Source organism: Medicago truncatula, chromosome 2 (genome assembly GCF_003473485.1).
Source record: "Medicago truncatula cultivar Jemalong A17 chromosome 2, MtrunA17r5.0-ANR, whole genome shotgun sequence".
NCBI classification, from domain to species: Eukaryota; Viridiplantae; Streptophyta; class Magnoliopsida; order Fabales; family Fabaceae; genus Medicago; species Medicago truncatula.
Genome location: NC_053043.1, coordinates 39380559 through 39398457, shown reverse-complemented (window position 1 = coordinate 39398457; position 17899 = coordinate 39380559). Strand labels below are relative to the sequence as shown.

At 31.9% G+C, this 17899-nt stretch overlaps 2 protein-coding genes across 2 annotated transcripts; both read right to left on the bottom strand.

Moving 5' to 3' along the window:
* Positions 1–887: 887 nt before the first annotated feature.
* LOC11406402 (UDP-N-acetylglucosamine transporter UGNT1) lies at positions 888–6103 on the bottom strand. Its single transcript, XM_003596700.4, has 10 exons — positions 5840–6103; positions 3260–3336; positions 2842–3009; positions 2625–2758; positions 2149–2279; positions 2009–2053; positions 1811–1908; positions 1603–1710; positions 1278–1334; positions 888–1182 (listed from the first exon to the last, which is right to left on the bottom strand). The coding sequence occupies exons 1-10, from the start codon at positions 5964–5966 to the stop codon at positions 1108–1110; spliced, it is 1020 nt and encodes a 339-aa protein (XP_003596748.3). The 5' UTR covers positions 5967–6103; the 3' UTR covers positions 888–1107.
* A 1783-nt stretch (positions 6104–7886) lies between these two features.
* Positions 7887–14315, bottom strand: LOC11413571 (probable hexosyltransferase MUCI70). The gene is made up of 10 exons (XM_039830715.1): positions 14039–14315; positions 13557–13851; positions 12337–12624; positions 11947–12160; positions 11482–11591; positions 11199–11398; positions 10931–11034; positions 9320–9510; positions 9002–9201; positions 7887–8364 (listed from the first exon to the last, which is right to left on the bottom strand). The coding sequence occupies exons 2-10, from the start codon at positions 13804–13806 to the stop codon at positions 8143–8145; spliced, it is 1779 nt and encodes a 592-aa protein (XP_039686649.1). The 5' UTR covers positions 13807–13851; positions 14039–14315; the 3' UTR covers positions 7887–8142.
* Positions 14316–17899: the final 3584 nt, after the last annotated feature.

Below are 17899 nucleotides of genomic sequence, written 5' to 3'. Positions count from 1 at the left end.
TGAACTCCAGACTTTGCATATATTATACATTATTCTTATCAACTCACGAGGACAGCAGATTTAACTTTTGTAATAAGGGATAAGTGAATGAGAATACGACTCTCGGGCACCGTGGCTATTAAAGGATAGCAAGAGAGAAAAATGAGAAAATAAGAGGAGAAAGAAAAGAGTTAATAATGTAAAAGAAGACCGAAAATAACAAAACGTTTTGAATATCATAAACTTTATAGATACTTGGCATATATCTAAGTTACCACACGAGTTTATGATAGATACAGAAGATGTTGTTGTTATGTTAAGATACTATTAAAATAAACAACATAAATAGAAGATATATTTTTCACATAAATAGTAGAAGGTATAGTTTTCGACGAATAATCACACACTTTCAACATAATTTGATGAAATGATTATAGTAAGTAAGTAAATAATTTCATCCAAATTATATAAGAGTATAATTTGTATATTTATGCTTTTGTTTTAGGTGTGCATGTATTCATAAAAAATAAAATAAAATAAAATAAAAAATTGAATTAATTTTGTATACGAATACGGATTCTCAACCAAAATTCAAAGCACCTTAGAATTCTCTTTTGTTTTATCACATTTTTAGGATAATGTTTCATGAACACCGTATTCTTCATACACACTATGTACCACTCCCATGTGAGAGTGTGTGAAAGTGAGTTTCTTGTGTGTGTGTGGGGACCACATGAACACATGTCACAATTGTATATGGGTGTATAAATGGTACATGCCACTTAAGGTGGTCTATGTATCACTACTCTATAACATAGCTTTTGTTCAGCCCAATATCTCAATGGTCTAATTAAAAATGATCTACATATCATGCAATCCATAATCCAATGATTGAGATTTTTTTCATCTGAACATGTGGATAATATGTAGTTTCCTTTAATTAAACTCAGAATGATCTTCATCCTCTAATTTATAAGAGCAAAATCTGAGGGTACATGTTATCACTCACTATGCTACTATAACACATTTTGTATGCTATTAAAGAAAATTTAGAGAATTCAAAATTTGTAGAACAGTCCACTGTAACTGTTTGATTTGATGTTTCAAAATGAAATCTATGATCTTCATTCATATTCCTTGTAGTTTACAATAGGCATAAAGACATGATCCAAGGAAGCCAAGGGTTTGACCAAGAACATTGAACTGCATACCAACAAAACATAAGATATTATAAGTTCCCATAATATAAAAAATTAATACAATATAGAATTCAAGTCCCTAAAGAGATTTGTGTTTACCAAATCATATGGAAGTCCTCCAAATAATGCCCAACCAATCCCACTAGTAAAGACATCCTGCCAAAGAATAAATAATCATATTTCAGATAATAGTATTTACAGATTCTTCAACTATGTAGCTCAAACACTTCATAATGAAGTTGTGTCAAACATGTGTTTGACACCATCACGACACGACTACAACACATATATAATTACTTCAAATTTTCAAATAGTGATGTAGACGTTTCAATGTCGATATTTAGTGTCCGTATTTGTGTCAGTGCTTCATAGCTTATGGTTAGTGCAAAATTTAGATAGTTGATAATGTAGAAACATAACTAACCTTTAAATTACCACAGATTGCTTGTGTAAGTGCTGAGTTGACAGTTGTATTCAAAACTACAATGTAGTTTATAAAGAAAGTAAAAGCACATGACATAACCATTACAACCTGCCAAAGATTCCAATGCAGTAAATCAAATAATGCCTCCAAATTATCAATGAAATAAAAAAGATTGGCAATGCTCTAATCATTTGGTATGAAGAAGCACCTGAAATCCAGGAGAGAACAGGTATGGAAAGTTGAGTGTTGATTGTAGATCACCTCTAAGCAAGGACCAAAGAAACATTATTGGTCCACAAATCAACACTAAAAATGAAAAAGAAAGGGTTAAGTTAAGATGAGTCCAATTACTGTGATCTTCAAAATCAATGAAATAGGAGATAAAATGATTAACACTAAATCTTACCATTGCTCCATAGAAGACCAAATATATTGAGACCACTAGCTTTACCTATGAAAAATTTTCAAGTAGTATATGAGATTCAATGATAGACTCAAAAAATAGTCAAATGAATGTGACATAGCAAGAAACATTGTTCATCTTACCAACACGAGAGATTGAAGCAAGGTACACTGCTTTGCACATGTTTTCTATGAAAACAACTGTATAGGCATAAGCATCAAATGATAAGTCTCTAGCTCCAGCAACCAAAGCACCAGCTATGATAATCCCGACACTATTAAATCCCTTAATCCGTTAGGCAAATTAATTAAGGCGTAATAATCACTAAGAATTAATTAAAAAATTTATTAGCTACGCAGAACTAAAGTGCTCATTTTCTTAAGCAAACTAATCGGTTAATTGATATCGTTAAGCCTCATTCAGATTTTTGGATCGAAGAGTGGTGATTTGGCTAGTTTTTTGTTGACGTGGCATTAAACAGGTATATTATAAATCCATCTGAATGGTTCTACATTAGGTTTTATGCCACGTCGACAACAAAACATAGTCACTTTCATTATCATTATCATGAATGATCCAAGTACAACGATCAGATACTAGAGCAATGAGAGTACCATACCTTCCAAGAACAAAACTTGAATGTTTCTTTCCTGATAGAAAATACTCCATAATCATTGTGAATGCCACACTAGTTCTTCTAAGAGTGGTGTACATTGGAATATTTATGCCGCGCACAGCTTCCATCGTCACCACCTGAAAATTTATATTCATATATAGTCTAGGAAGAAAGACCAAAAATTCATGTGTAGTACAAATCAATGTTTAGAAAGACTTACCATAAACAACAAATATGTTAATGCTAGAGGAACTGTGTAGACTAATGTACTGAAGGACACAAATATTATTGAATTGGTAGACTTATAACTGTTCTGAGATTCACCAGTTGTGAAAGAAATCATCTTCAAGGATTTTAACACATAGAGAATAACAAATGCACACACCATCTGAAACCAAATATGACATATATTAGTACATAACCTATCAGTTAACTTATCAGCATGTGAAAAACATGGTAAAAAATATTTACCTCTGTCCCTATTTATAATTGTGTCTTTGATACTTTTCAAGTCTCACATATATATTAACATAAGTTGACATCCTAAATAATGTTTACCTATAAATGTTACTAAAGTGTCTAATGTGTATAAATGTTACTAAAGGATAGTCACAAAGAATCTTGAAAAATGAATTTACCTGAGTAAGTGTGATGACATTTGTAAATGGAAAACTGTAAGAAGTGAGAGCTGCTTTGTTGAACATGACCAATAGTACTGCACATAAACCAATCATTACAATAAATTGTTATAGTGACAAATCATCCTTACTCAAACAATTCACACATGTAAAGAAAAACAACTATATCAGTTCTTTATAGTTTTATAATCTTGTTATTATAAGGATGTTTTTTAAGTTATATTACATTGATACTTTAAGTGGTGATACTAAGCAGAAGAACTTTATATTAGTGGTTACTTTCATTAGTAATGAGATATATATATAACTTTTATATATTATTATATAAGCTTTTAACTCTAAGAGAAAAAACAATACTAAAGAAGAAAAGAAAGTACATTACCACAAGAAGACAACAATAGATAACAACTTGAACCTGAGACCCAATCATATAATATTTTAATGTAGCAAAGCATGCTATTCTGTCTATACTTTCCAGCCATAAACACAAGAAAACAACAAAGAGTAGCACTGACTCAAGATATCAACTTAGATTCATTTCTAAACCAAAATTGCACATTGCACACGTGGTGTGACACTATTGAGATGTTTTGCTTATATACAAGTGGTTGTTGTTAGTGTGCTTGAAAGTATAGTGATGTGAAAGACTAAGGCAGAATTGTTGAAATTCAAGTGCAATGGTTAGTCTCGCATCGACTATGGTATATCAGAGAGAGAGATAACTCTTATATTCGACATCTTCCAAAAAAAAATTATAAGTATGTTGTGTTCGGATCTTGATGGTCCTGATATATAGTTCGTTGTTGCTCTCGGTGCTAGATGAACTTCTCATCCTAGAGTCCAAATTGTTTTATCAATGATATGAGACATAAAAGTAGAACCCTATAAAAGATAATATAATTCTCTAAATTTTATGTCCAAAGTAGGCACTAGAATGGAAAAAGTATGAAGAGATGTTAGACAAAAAGGCACATTCCTAACTCTATAATAAAAAATAATTTTGGGAGTGCAATCATCCCACACACTCCCTAATCTATATCAATATCAATATATATATAAACACTACACAAGTATTATGTTAGTCTTTTTCCACACATCTTATCATAACATATCATCATGTAAATATGCTTCTATCTTGTTGTATCTTACCATATTATTATCTTTATATCACAAATGTTAAGTTATTGATCTTGGATTAAGATCATTTTTGGGTTGAAACATTTTAAAACATATCACTATGGCACATGCAGCCAGTACTGGGCCATGACACTCCTTTGTTGATATGACAAAGTTGGGTCACCTCAAAAAGGGGAAGGACACAAACATTTATGTGTTTATATCTAAACATATTTATATAAAAATAAGAGAAATGATATTTGTACAACCACTTTGTGACAACTTTTTGACAACTTCCTCTATCATACTCACATTATCATCTTATTCTCTCTCAATTGTTTTTAACCAATGAAAAGAGAGAAAAAAAAGTTGTCACCAAAAGTTGTACGAAATAGTTCTTCAAATATCACTACTCTAAAAATAAATCAAACAATTTGAGCCTAAAAAATATATTTGGAAGTAAAAGCTCCAAATTCAAACTTCATTTGTGAGAACATTTCTACTAAAAAACAGTTAGATATATCATAATATCAAAATCAATTTTATGATTCTTATAAAAAAAAATACTTATATTTCTAAAATTATTTTTGCTACTCATCAAATTGAATCCAATGCACTAAAGAAAACATAAATTCCTAGGTAACAGGTTATTGTATTTGTGAAGTTGACACATAGAAATTCTAGTGAATGGAGCACTTGTTACCATGACATTGATCATACAATTCTCAGCACTGTTACCTTTGTATCTTACTGTAACAATGTATGGATCAAAACCTAGAAGCATATACACAAACAAATTCTCTACTGTTTATATTGTAACAATATAGGTTACAACAAGATTCTAATCCTAAACAAATTCACATCAAAATGGTCCCCAGCCAAGCCACATCTACTTGTTTTGATTTGTTATTTGACTAAGATCTTTGCAGACTAGTTATGCACTAAAATAATGTGACATTCTCTCTGGCTGAGCTTCAAACAAACGTTGTCTCCAAGGTAGCTAACTAAATATGATGAGACCAAAGTTTACTGTAGGAAAAAAAATATTATTGTACTACATTTAATAAATTAGAATAGTTGATTCAGTGATTTTGATTAATCAATCTTGGGAGTTATATATGGATAGCCAACTAATCCCTTTTTCAAATGTTGTTATAAGCATATGGTAACACAATAATGGTGTATAGATAAGTTTTTTATGATAATATTGAAAAAGACAATTTATCTAAAAATTTAATTCATATACATTAGTTTAAAAAAAATTACACCGTCAATAAATTGTAATCGTTCTATCATTAAAAATGTTTGACGTTAATCATAACTACTTATAAAATTAGACAAATGGTATATAACTTTTTACACTCACATTATATCAAAATTATTCTCTTCATGAAATTTTTATTCACTTTCATCTCAAGTTTTTACTGTAGAAAAATGATGTTTGAAGAGGTAAAAATTACAAACCTGAAGAGGCCATATAAGATAAAGCAGCATAGACTCCTTGTCTTGTCATGGTTGGACCTTTGTGTTCTGTCTCTTGGCTCTGCTTAACATCATCAGAAAGTGGCAACAAATTCTTTGTAGACTCCATTGATATTGCATGCACCACCTCTCTCTCTTTCTCTCTCTTTCTTGTTTGCCTTTGAGAACTTAAAAGTTGAGAAGTGATTATTTATATAGCAAAGCAAAGAGAAAAGGTGACAAGAAAGCAGTGTTTTTAGGTGAGAAACTATGGTGATCACAACCTCAAATCAAAAATATTTAAACATAATACGCATAAAATAATTATTTTGAAAATATACTTTAATTATTTATTTTTCTAACTTTTTTCTTTCAATGACTTTTTATATATCATTATTGAAGATACAAAAACACACCTTTTCAATTAAAAAGAAAAACTTTAAGAACGCAATGCATGGAAATCATCTACTATTGGTTTCATTTTTCTTGTTACTTTTTTGAGAGGATTTTTTTCCTTGTTAGTTATTTAAGTATACTACCGTCTATCATGTTTATGATTAAATTTCTATTTATTAAAAATCTCAGTCAAAAAAATATTGTTAGATAAAGAAAAGTAAAATAAATACTATATATATAATAAACATTAATTTCAATTCTTTTAGTGTGTGGGATACTTTCTTTTTTTGTATAAAAATCAAATACATTATAAGTGTCAAATACTCCAATCTTGAATATATATTTATTATTGTTTGAAAAAGAAACAATAAAACTATATCCATCCATAAAAAGAAAAAGGAAACACTGAAAAATAAGGCGGGATTGAATTGTGTTCCGGGCCGGCCTTAGGGGTGCAACTAGACCTACAGACGATAAATGTTCGTTGATATTCAAACTGTTGTAGGTAAATCTACCTACGATTTTGTCTCTAGGTAAAAACTAAACAAAAAAAGATGATTCTTTTTATAAAAAAAAAAAATGCGTTTCTTTATATTACAAGTGCCACAAAATTGATCTAAAAGATGCTTGCATATTGTTTTGCATGAGTAAAAAAATGTGTAGCAAGTTTGTATGATCAGAATGTTACCGTAAGTCCTTTGTTTAGGCCACTTGGTACCCTAAGTCTTTCATCGAATAATGAAATCAAAGGAGTAAAATAAGAATGAAAAGAAACACCATAAATGGCTAAGGTAAATTAATCTTTTTTTTTGTTGACAAAGGTAAATTATCAATTACTTAATAGCAAATAAAATAATAAAAACATGTCATAGATTCAAGATTAATAAAAAAAAAAGACGGATCAAAGATTATTGCACCTTGGTAATGAAATAAACTGAGGCAACAGTGGCTTTGAAATCAGTAGCCACAATTTCTAGGAAGGAATGTTGAAGAGAAAGGGATTGATCAACCCACATATATACCAGCAGCGATGATGGTGATCACCGCGATGTCGAGCGATAACGGTGAAAACAAACGTTGTTTTCTTCATATTCTTCTTTGGAGAACAAATGTTTGGCTATGGTCATGGTCATAGTCGAAACCTTTGAAGACCTAAAGAGGTGAAGCAGAGAGTGTATGCATGGATTTGTATAAAATTGTTGATTTGATAATCAAGTCATGCAAGAATTATGGGCCAAATCTTACATATTATTTTTCAACAAGATTTATTTGCAAAAATATTTTTATTACAGAATTTCTACGAAAATCAAGAGGATCACGAAGTTTCTTTATTTTTTTCACTCAAGGGATCACAAAGCTAGCAAGTGATAAATGAAATCAGCGCCATGAATTCTACTGGTAACGATCTCCAAAATCAAAACCAATTTTTTTTTATTACAGATCAAATTTAAATGATTAATTAATTTATATGGAGTGACGGTGCAAAACATTTTTACATATGTTTATGTTTTCAATCAAATCGTATAAAATAGATATTTGTAAAGATATTTTATGAACTAACTTGAATGTTCTCTCATTTATATCATGGATAAAATTTGCAAGTAAATATATGAGGATTAAATAATAACTAATAATAACTTATGAATACAAATTGTATTGTGTGCAAAAGGCACACACAACTGAGAACCCATTTCTTTCTCCCTTTTTTTCTTTCCCTTTTGAAAAAGGTAAGCAAGGATCTTGTCAAAGACAGAGATATTTACAATTAAAACATAAAAGGAGGCAACATTTTTGAAATGGTATCAGTTGTTCAGAGCTTTTTCGTGTATAATTTGCAACAAAGAATGCATTTACAATTTAGAACCGCGAGTTAAAAAAGAAACCAAAACCTCAAGGAGAAAAGATCAAGACTAAAATAAAATTTGGTTCATAACAACATTGTCTACTATTTTACGATGACGCTTAGAACCTGATCTCCTATCTCCTCTCCCGCGCTTAGGATTCTTCTTCACCGGAGGCTTGTTAATAGTAAAGAAAACAGGTGGAAGACGAGGACGCCGAATTACAACAACTGGACGAGGACGAGGAGGCGGAGGGGGAGGCATGTTCTCCAATACATCTCTATGGTACGCCTGGTATTGTTTATCACAAACCAACAACATAAAAATTCTTTATTTCAAAGAACAGATGAGGAAAGAAAAAAGAAAGTTGGTTACTATTCACAAATTTATATGTATGTGTGTGTAATGAAGAGAATTTACACTATGAGGAATTAGCCAAAATCTCATGAGGGGAAAATGACTAGCATTATTCAATTTGTTTCCTTTTATCAAAGTTTTGTGCATGAAATGTTCAGACTGATTAATTACTTTTTTTGTTTCCAATTTCGATTTTCACTTTTATTTATAAAAGAGTCTCCTTGTTTTCAGAGTTGTACAGAAAATAGTGGAAAGTGAAGACCTGTTTCACGTACAAAAGTTCAAAAATATAGACTGAAAACAAGGTAGCAGAGTTGTATTTAAAAGTGAAAACAGAAAACAATTTCTCAAATCAGGTGGACATGGGAGTGACTTGACTCCTTCCCAATGTGCAGTGATTCAATAGAACTGAGGGATGTTCTAGTGCCAATTATTTTTAGAAAATTGAGAGATCATTCAAAATTTCCCCAATGATCTCCAAAACACTTGTTCAAAAGTGAAAAAAATAAAATGGAAGCAAATCTTCAATTCCAAACTGAACACAGAAAAATGGCAGCATGAAAAAACTAACCTGTATTACAAAGTTACGCCTCTCACAATCCAGAAACATATTGATACTCCAATCAACTTTTGCCATTATTTTGTCTCTTACCGTGGAAAAGCTTAACTGATCTCTAGAAGTAAAGCGGTCAACTTCATTGAACCATAAGCAGGTAAACAGATTTGTAATTGGAATGTGTTCTCTAATGATAACACAGCCTTCAGGCACATCTACAGAGGCACAAGGCAAATTTTAGATGGAGCATTATATGCAACCACAGGCACATCTCTCTGCACATAATAACCTATTTTGCACACACAGGCATGTAAATATCAAAATTGTTCTTACCACTAGTTATAGGAAGCTTAGCCCTGGAATAACGAGTTAAACCATCGTGGTATTGATAAAATTGAACTTGGCGATCAATGGAAGCATTCTCATATTTTCCAGCAACTTTATTAGCCTCTGCCTCGACAAAGACATCAAAGCGTCTATAGTGTCTTGAAATGGCAAAAGTAGCATTTGGGCGCCACAAGAACCTGGATGATATAAAAGGGAGTGGCAATGAATATATTTCTTATATACTATCAGAAATTAAATTACTGTTGACAAATGACAGGGATAAGCCCAATAAGGAGAGACCTCATGAGGTCTATGTTTACAACTTGTATCTAATCTTGAATAAATTAAAGATAAAAGCTGAATTTTATATTAAGGAACCCTCTGAGACAGTGTATCAACAGAAGTTCATTTATTTATGACACATGCAACAGCACAACATAGGAAATTTCACGAGACAGGGATGACATAATGTTTGGTTTTCCCTTCCAAGTTTTGAGAGCATGAAATCTCTCCCTTCCGATTCCTTAACCAAAACCTGACTGACCTATTTTTCCTTTAACTGTCCTATTTATTACAAACTTACAAATACACAACTGCAACTTACAAACTTTAACTTACATTACATAATTGCACAATAACTATCCCAAGGGACCGGTTCAGACCTGTTTAGGTCTCTTAGTGTAATATTTCTTAGTTAGTGGTCTAACGGTCAACTCCTGAAGACCCTACAGTCTGCCTTAGAGTAAGCAGTTCTTCACAGCACACAAATCATTATTTTCACACAATGAAAGCCTTCTAGGTAACTTTGCTAAGTAAGCAACTGTTACATATAGAGCACCAAATACGAAGGGCTGTATATTTTGATCATCATAAGTTCATAACTATAAAATGAAATCTAAGTCGGTATTTTGCAATAAGAAATTTTCAAAACTCTTATAGAAAATACCAAGGGCAGAGACAAACTTGAAACCAAATTGTAAGGGATGTGCACAAGTATCATGAAGTTGAAAATAGTAAATAAATTTAAGGGTTAATACCGCTTTTGGTCCCTGTAATATTAGCGAATTCTGGTTTTAATCCCTGTAAAAAAAAAATTAGATTTTGACCTTGTAATTTCATATTCTTCCACTTTTGGTCCCTAATTTCACCACGTCAAAAAAATCTGCATACATGGCTCATGAAATGAGGGACCAAAAGTGGAGGTATCTGAAATTACAGGGACCAAAAGGGGGAGGAATCTGAAATTACAGGGACGAAATTTATGCAGATTCTGCTGACGTGGTTAAATAAGGGACCAAAAGTGGAGGAGTATGAAATTACAAGGACAGAATCTAAATTTTTTATTTTACAGGGACTAAAACTGGAATTCGCTAATATTACAGGGACCAAAAACAGTATTAACCCTAAATTTAAAAACATGCAAATCCATGCTGAAAATCATTTAGCAATTAATAAAAAAATAAATAAACCCTCTAATTGTATGGCTGATTTTATAATATCTAAATTTGTCAAATAATAGTACTATTTTTGACTCTAAAGTATAAATTACAGTTAACAGAAACTTATCCCACTATGTACAACAGGAAAAAAAATAATAAAAAATAGAGAGCCTTTTACCTTTCAAGAATTTGATATGGGTCTTTAACTAGCTCAAGCTTCCCATCAATCCAAATTGAATATCGGATGTTGGGGAAGATTCTGTGCAAAAGAAGTTTTGGAATCTGCAATAAGTTTAGAGGCATCATAATTCATAAGAGGCCATACAAAATCATTTACACACTCATTATATCGTAGGTGGCATGATATTAGAAATAGGGAGTTTGACCAAAAATACTATCAAATTTCAATAGATTACTGTTATTGTAATAATGAGTAAGCAATCAACCTTTCCATTACGCCTAGAATCAGCATACGGAATATTCCGGACAACAATGATTCTCCATAATCCAACTCTCCTTCTGCTATCCAAAATACTGGCATTTCTCATATACATTTCTGTCTCTTCATCAATGAACATATAGAAAGGAATGTTCTTCCTTGCTTGTTTACTGATGTTCCTGGGCTGCTGTATTACATCATAGTTTCCTGGCATAGATGTGATGGAGCAATGAGAAACAGAAAACAAAGGACAAAATCGTATGTAGATCGGAATAAGTCATAAATTGTACCAAATATAGCAGATGCAACAATGATATCATGGTACTGATCCAACTCTAAGAGGTCTTCCTCATCAAAATCAAATCCAGTCTGGCGACCAGGTCTGCTTCCTTTTACAAATCTGTCAAGAGTGCGTGTCAAATGTGATAAAAGGTATGAAAAATGCACTCAGTACGCACAAACTGGATCTAGATTCTGCGCAGTAAAAAATTCCTACAGTCACCACATCTAAACCGTTGAACAAAGATCAAATGGGTCATGTCTCTACTTCATCAAATTGGGTTTTAAACGCAAACACAAAATACAAATCATCTGATCTTTATCCAACAACCGAGATACAGTCACTGCAAGAATTTTTACTGCATCAAATCCATTTCTGTAAAAACTAATTCTTATGGGACACTAATGGAAACTAAATTATGAATTCTTTCAAGAAGATTACTCTCCAAGTTATGAGAAAATTAGAAAGAACTAACCCACAATGCACTTTCATGGTCTCTTTTATATCAAAAGAAGCATCCCTTTCTTCCAGAGGAGGGTATCCACCAAAATCAGAGCCGCCCTCCGGTTCACTTGGAAACATATTTTCATTATGTGCATATGTGAGAGTGCGAAGTACAGGAGACTCTGATGGAGAAGTTGGCATACTAGCTATAGCTTGCTCCACAGGAATATAGCACACAGGACATGCTGAAAGGGAAAGAGTAAAAACCTGATCATCAAAATTCTAAAATGACTACAACTCAATCTGCACTGTATTCGATATTTATATCAGATGCTATTGCACAAATTCAAAACAGATACAGTTTTGTAAGTTAATAATTGAAAACAAGGTCAGACAGAAAATACAACAAAACAAAACTTACGGCGTGGTCCGGTACGTCTTCTATCAGCTGGTGGAGGAGGAGGAAATGCAAAATGGTCACACTGATGTCCCACAGTAGAGGATGCTCCTTTTTTTCCTTTCAAATTATATGAAGATCGTAAAGGGGAAACAGGAGGTTCCCTGAATGAATTTTTATGCCTACTTGTCAACGAAGTAGAAGAACTACTACCCTTTAACTTAGTTTCTATTGTTCCATCGACGCCTATAACTTTGTAGGTACTAAGGGCATAAGATCGTGTATCTTCAATTTCACTGGTGATGTTTCCACCTATAGTTCAACAGAACACCAAAAGCACACCATGAAACATACAGATTTGATAAACAAAAGTTACAAAGTTATACACACAAAGAAAGACATTTCAAAGTATGTCATAAGTCAAAACCAATATTACAAAACTAGTTTAATATATATGCACGGGCACAGCGTAAAAAACCAATCATATCTCGTCATAGTGTCATTTAGTTATTAGATCTCAGTCATCAATTTGAGATTGGTCAGTTCCCATTACACCTTCATAAAATCAGTACTAACCAATCTTTATCATTGATTCAACATTGGAGGCTGAAACCGACTCCGCACACAGTAACTGCGTGCAATCCAAATCCACATCTATGTAGCAAGATACGATCAATGTTGTCAATTTGGATCACGGAAAATAACAGTTTGTCAAATTCTGTTACGCATTAGTGCTATAGCGCTGCTACAACAACAACAACCAAGTCTTGTCCCACTAAGTGGAGTTGGCTACAAGGATCAAACTATGTCATAATGTTCTATCATAAACCATATTTCGATCTAACTCATTAATTTCTAGATCTTTCTTAATAGTTTCTCTTATAGTTTTTCTAGGTCTTCCTCTATATTCATAATTTGATATGGCTATCCTCCATCTGATCTACTCCCCTTACTACATATAGTGGCTAAATCGCCACGATATTCATAATTTGACGACATTTTGCACTAAATAGAGCCACCATGTTCATAATTTGATCTGGTTATCCTCCATCTGATCTACTCTCCTTGCTATACTATACATAGTGATTTGTTCAAATTCTGCTACGCAATAGCACCCCTATTTAACAACAGTAGATGTGATGTAATGATAGGGACACACGCACATACATTAAACTCTAAACACAAATAGATGCATGAACCAATGTAAAAGTAACAAACTAACTAACTAAAAGTCTAAAACTAACCTTTGTAAAGTGTAAAGCAACCAAAGACAAAAATGAAAAGGCCACAAAGAAGCATGAGAAGCATAGCAACTTTGCCACGACCAAGATGACGACAAATATACAAACAACTCCTCTCTTTCTCTTTGGGGTTATAAAGGAGCGTCTTCGAAGCTCTACGAACAAGCACCGGAACCTGCGAAACATTACCGTTTTGAATCAACTGCAGAGAACCATAGCTACCTGTTCGTAGACCCAATGACACTCCAGTCATCTCTCTCCTTTCAATTTCATCTCCTTTTCACCATCAAACCCACCACTGTAACAACAATCAAATCTACAAATCCTAAATCTCTTGAAAACAATAATGATAATAATAATTAACTATTGATGAAAGTTTAAATCTAAGTAGAAAATTTTAAATTTTCTTCATCATGTCACATTATACAAAAATTCGAAACCCCAGAAGCTACATTTGATTTCAAGCATTGAGAAGGGAAACCCACGAATGATTTCGGTTTTTGAGTGGGGTGGAAGGGTAAAAATGGAAACTTGATCGGAAAAGGGGAAGTGGGTCCCACTGAGACTCCGGGGAAGGATGAAGGGGAAATCAATGAACAGAATCTCGGCGGTTGAAGTTCGAATCGGAGAATTGGGGAATTGGGATTTGGAAGGAAGATGGAAGATGGAGATGGTGATGGATTGAGGTGTAGCGTGAATGGAGGGAAGAGAGAATGGAACACACTGTTTACATGAGAAACAACAAGATTTGCATTGTGTTTGTTTTATTGGGCTTTCATTTGGCCCAAATTAATGTAGCTACAAAAATATATGAATATTGGTTTTGAATTTTATTTTTTTTCTCGATGATGTGCGTGTAAATGTAGAGATTAATCTCTTGAGTCGGTAGGTCTGCAATAGATGAAAAATCTCTTTTCATAAGGGAAGAATTTACTTTGCAGTCTTACTGGCTCAAGAAAATTGACTACAAAAATTGATGTGTTCCCATGGTTGGAGTTGATCCCTGTAGTAAAGGTTTTGAATTTTCTACGCATAAGGGAAGAATTGAATTTGGGGAGATGGTACAATTTGTTAACAACACCTCCATGGATCGTGATTGTCTAGAGTATGAGATCATGTAGTTTCACGCATTAGTTAGTTTCGGTCTTTGATTTGAAATTGAGTGATCTAAAGTATATAGTCAATTTCATACAGTGAAGCAATATTAGTCGTAGATCTAGATCGAACGACTAAGAGTTTGTAACTATGTGATGTAGTTATATCGGGGAATTCAATCCCCACCCCAACATTAGTACTTTTCTTGTTGGAACCGCATGGGTGGGTTTGAGCCATGAATCTTTTTTATGAAATAAAGGCTAGGTGAGTTAGGTTTTCGAAACTCATTAGAGTCAGAGTATACCCCAAATTCAAAGCATTTTTACAAAAGTACTTACAAATCTCTAATTAAAAAGATTCGCACATCGACAATTGGAGTTAAACCCACATTTTTGTGGGACACAGGTCAACCACTTAAAAATTCAACCAACCTCTTTTATTACCATTAGTTAACTTATTTATTTCAACTACCCAATCTAATCTCATAGCCCTTAAAGCAGACCCAATTTAGAGTATAGGACTTTATTTGGTATTTGAGGTTGTAAGAATCTATCAACTTAGTCTCCTATTTTACCAATACCATTCGATAATCATTGTTATTTTTTTTACGGGTCGATAATCATATTTATAAGGTCTATAAACATTGTTGAAAAAAATAGGGCCTATAATGACATTAAGTTGACAGAAGAATTGACAATGTGATAAACCTATACCATTTTGAAATATCGACCTACTTTATGAAATTAATTATTAGAATAAAAGAAATCAAATGATAGTTTTTTTTTTTTTTTGGAAAGAAACAAATGTCAGTTTATGAGAAGTTCAAAAGTAGAGTCTAGGGCTGTGGATGGTATTTTAGAGAGAATTGTATCTTGGGCATCTTGTGAATGGTTGTGACTTGTGGAAGACAATTTGTAGGGGACGAGGTAGCAGGGTCCCTTGCCAAGGGCAAAATTTATTTACAAAAACCTACCCAACATGAAGTTATTGTAGTGGCATGTGAATTGTCATTGTGTGTGTTTTACGGAAAGGATAATAAAACAAGTTGACTATAAAGTGGAAAGCACATAAATGTGCTTAAAAATGCTTTTTTAAGCAACAAAGAATCTTCACCTAATTTACATTTAAATTAGAGTAGATTTTTACACAAAATTTAAAGTAAGAAACTGGAGTATAAGCAAAATAATAAAGTATATTAAAATTTGAAAAATGGTTCTTATTTGTTTTTTTTTTTTCTTAGTACTCTGCACCCTATTGTCATTATCATTATTAACAAAAAAATCACTTTTTTATTCATTAAATGAATGATATATATAGTCAATATTATAGTTTAGATACATCATTTATTCAATAAATCTAAAAAATAGTTTTTTTGTTTGTAAGAGTGACCGAAGGATATAGATTCTAAAGGATGAGTTTTGACGATTTGCAATTTGTTTGAATTTAAGTAATGTTCAACCAATGATCTTACAAAAAGAATTTAAACAATGAATATTTCAGTGAGAATTCGAACTCACATTCTCCAAAATGTTTTGTCTTCTATTAAAATTAATTAATCAATTGAGCTTAATTATTTGATTTTTAGTCCTTGTTATAAATGTATATTGAAATATAATGACTTAAAAATAGGGCATATAATATTAATTTAGGGATAGATTTGTAAAAATCTAATAAAGGTCACATAAAAAGCAAGATAACATTTATTTTTTGGAAGTGTTCTTAAAGCATTTGATAAGAAGTCTAAAATAGAATTTTATTTTATTCAATAACACATGAAAACATCAAAAAATAATTTTTTCTATATGAAAATTATCATTTTTTTTTCATTTTTGAATACTTAATAAGTGTTCTTAGAGCACAAAGATACTTGTTTGTTAGCAAGACCCTTATTTTAAAATATTTTTTCACAACTATGACAACATTTTAGGTAATTTCAAATAAAAAGCTATGACAACTTTCTACTATCTTGCCTCAAAATTAAAATGATCTACCTACCTTAGTGGGTTAATAAAGAAAGAGAAAATCGTCTCTTTTTGTTAATTTCACATAAAAGTTGAGATGTTTCAAGCACTAAACATGAATACACCTTTTTAAATTGAGATTTCGACTGCATTGTAAAAGTTTAATTCGTTCTCTTAAACTCAACCTTGTTGATAGAAAAATATTTCTTAAATCCAATGTATCACAACTACTAGCGTACTAAGCCAAACACATCCTCAAGTTTAAAGAAAATTACTTTTAAAATAAAAAAAAATTATGTGAGTGCATGAGTATCGAAATCCAACGCATTAAGAAAGAAATCAAAACCAAGAGTTGAACTCACACTCTTTACGAAGTATGACATCTAATCAATTAGATTAATTTTCGTTTGCAATCAAAGATAATTATTGGAAACACAGAGATCATTTATAAATTAGATTAATTTTGGTTAGCAAACAAACTATTTGGATTAATTCATTTACATAACCATATAAAAATATACAACTTGTGATTCAAAAGATAAAGTATCATGCATAGAGTTCAAAGAGTTATGCATAGTAATGTCATGTCTTGTAAGTCTATAAATATCATGTTTACGAGAATTAGTTTTGCCATCTAAAAGTTTAGCGACGTAATTTGTTGTCTGTTTGCTATATACTGTAAGTAATCTTTGATATGTATATATATAAATGAGAGAATTGTTAAAATAAAGAAAGATCAAAAGGTCTAATCTATCATCATGAAAAATGAGATCATCGGTCTTCGAAAAAAGATAACTTTTAGCAATTCAGCCACTTTTAAAACTATTCAAGTTGGTAGAAATAATTACATCATGACTAACTAGAGATGAAAAAGAAAAACATATCTTTGAAAGTAATTTTTGGGGAACGTTAGATGAAAAGACCATTTAGATGAAGTACAATAATGAGCTTAGTTGAAAACATGGTTTACTCACTCTAATGGTTGTATCCTTTGTCTCTTTCCCAACGACATATGTTAAACAAAAACACAAGATGCACATCATTTTTTTTCCACATCATTATGATAGTCATTTTTGAGTAGATTGATATTTAGCCAAACCATTAATTAGTCTCTGAAGTTGATGATGATTTTAGAGAATCAAATAATTCAAATTTGTCTTCATATACTTGCATATAGTGTGATTCCTAGACTCTAGTTTAAGTGTGTTTGAAAATGCACGAAGCATGATGCTTTATGCTCACCTAACTCTACAAATACAATTTCTATCTTTAAGAATATCAGTCATGAGA

What these genes read in the sequence shown, in the direction of transcription:
- LOC11406402 (XM_003596700.4), bottom strand. Translation starts at nt 5,966, where the DNA reads ATGGAGTCTACAAAGAATTTGTTGCCACTTTCTGATGATGTTAAGCAG. An exon ending in TAACATATTTGTTGTTTATG is followed by an intron (nt 2,759 to 2,841) that starts GTAAGTCTTTCT and finishes ATAAATTTTCAG; the next exon opens with GTGGTGACGATGGAAGCTGT. An exon ending in TGCTTCAATCTCTCGTGTTG is followed by an intron (nt 2,054 to 2,148) that starts GTAAGATGAACA and finishes AATTTTTCATAG; the next exon opens with GTAAAGCTAGTGGTCTCAAT.
- LOC11413571 (XM_039830715.1), bottom strand. Translation starts at nt 13,806, where the DNA reads ATGACTGGAGTGTCATTGGGTCTACGAACAGGTAGCTATGGTTCTCTG. An exon ending in TTGCTTTACACTTTACAAAG is followed by an intron (nt 12,625 to 13,556) that starts GTTAGTTTTAGA and finishes GTTGAACTATAG; the next exon opens with GTGGAAACATCACCAGTGAA. An exon ending in GGCGTAACTTTGTAATACAG is followed by an intron (nt 8,365 to 9,001) that starts GTTAGTTTTTTC and finishes AAACAATACCAG; the next exon opens with GCGTACCATAGAGATGTATT.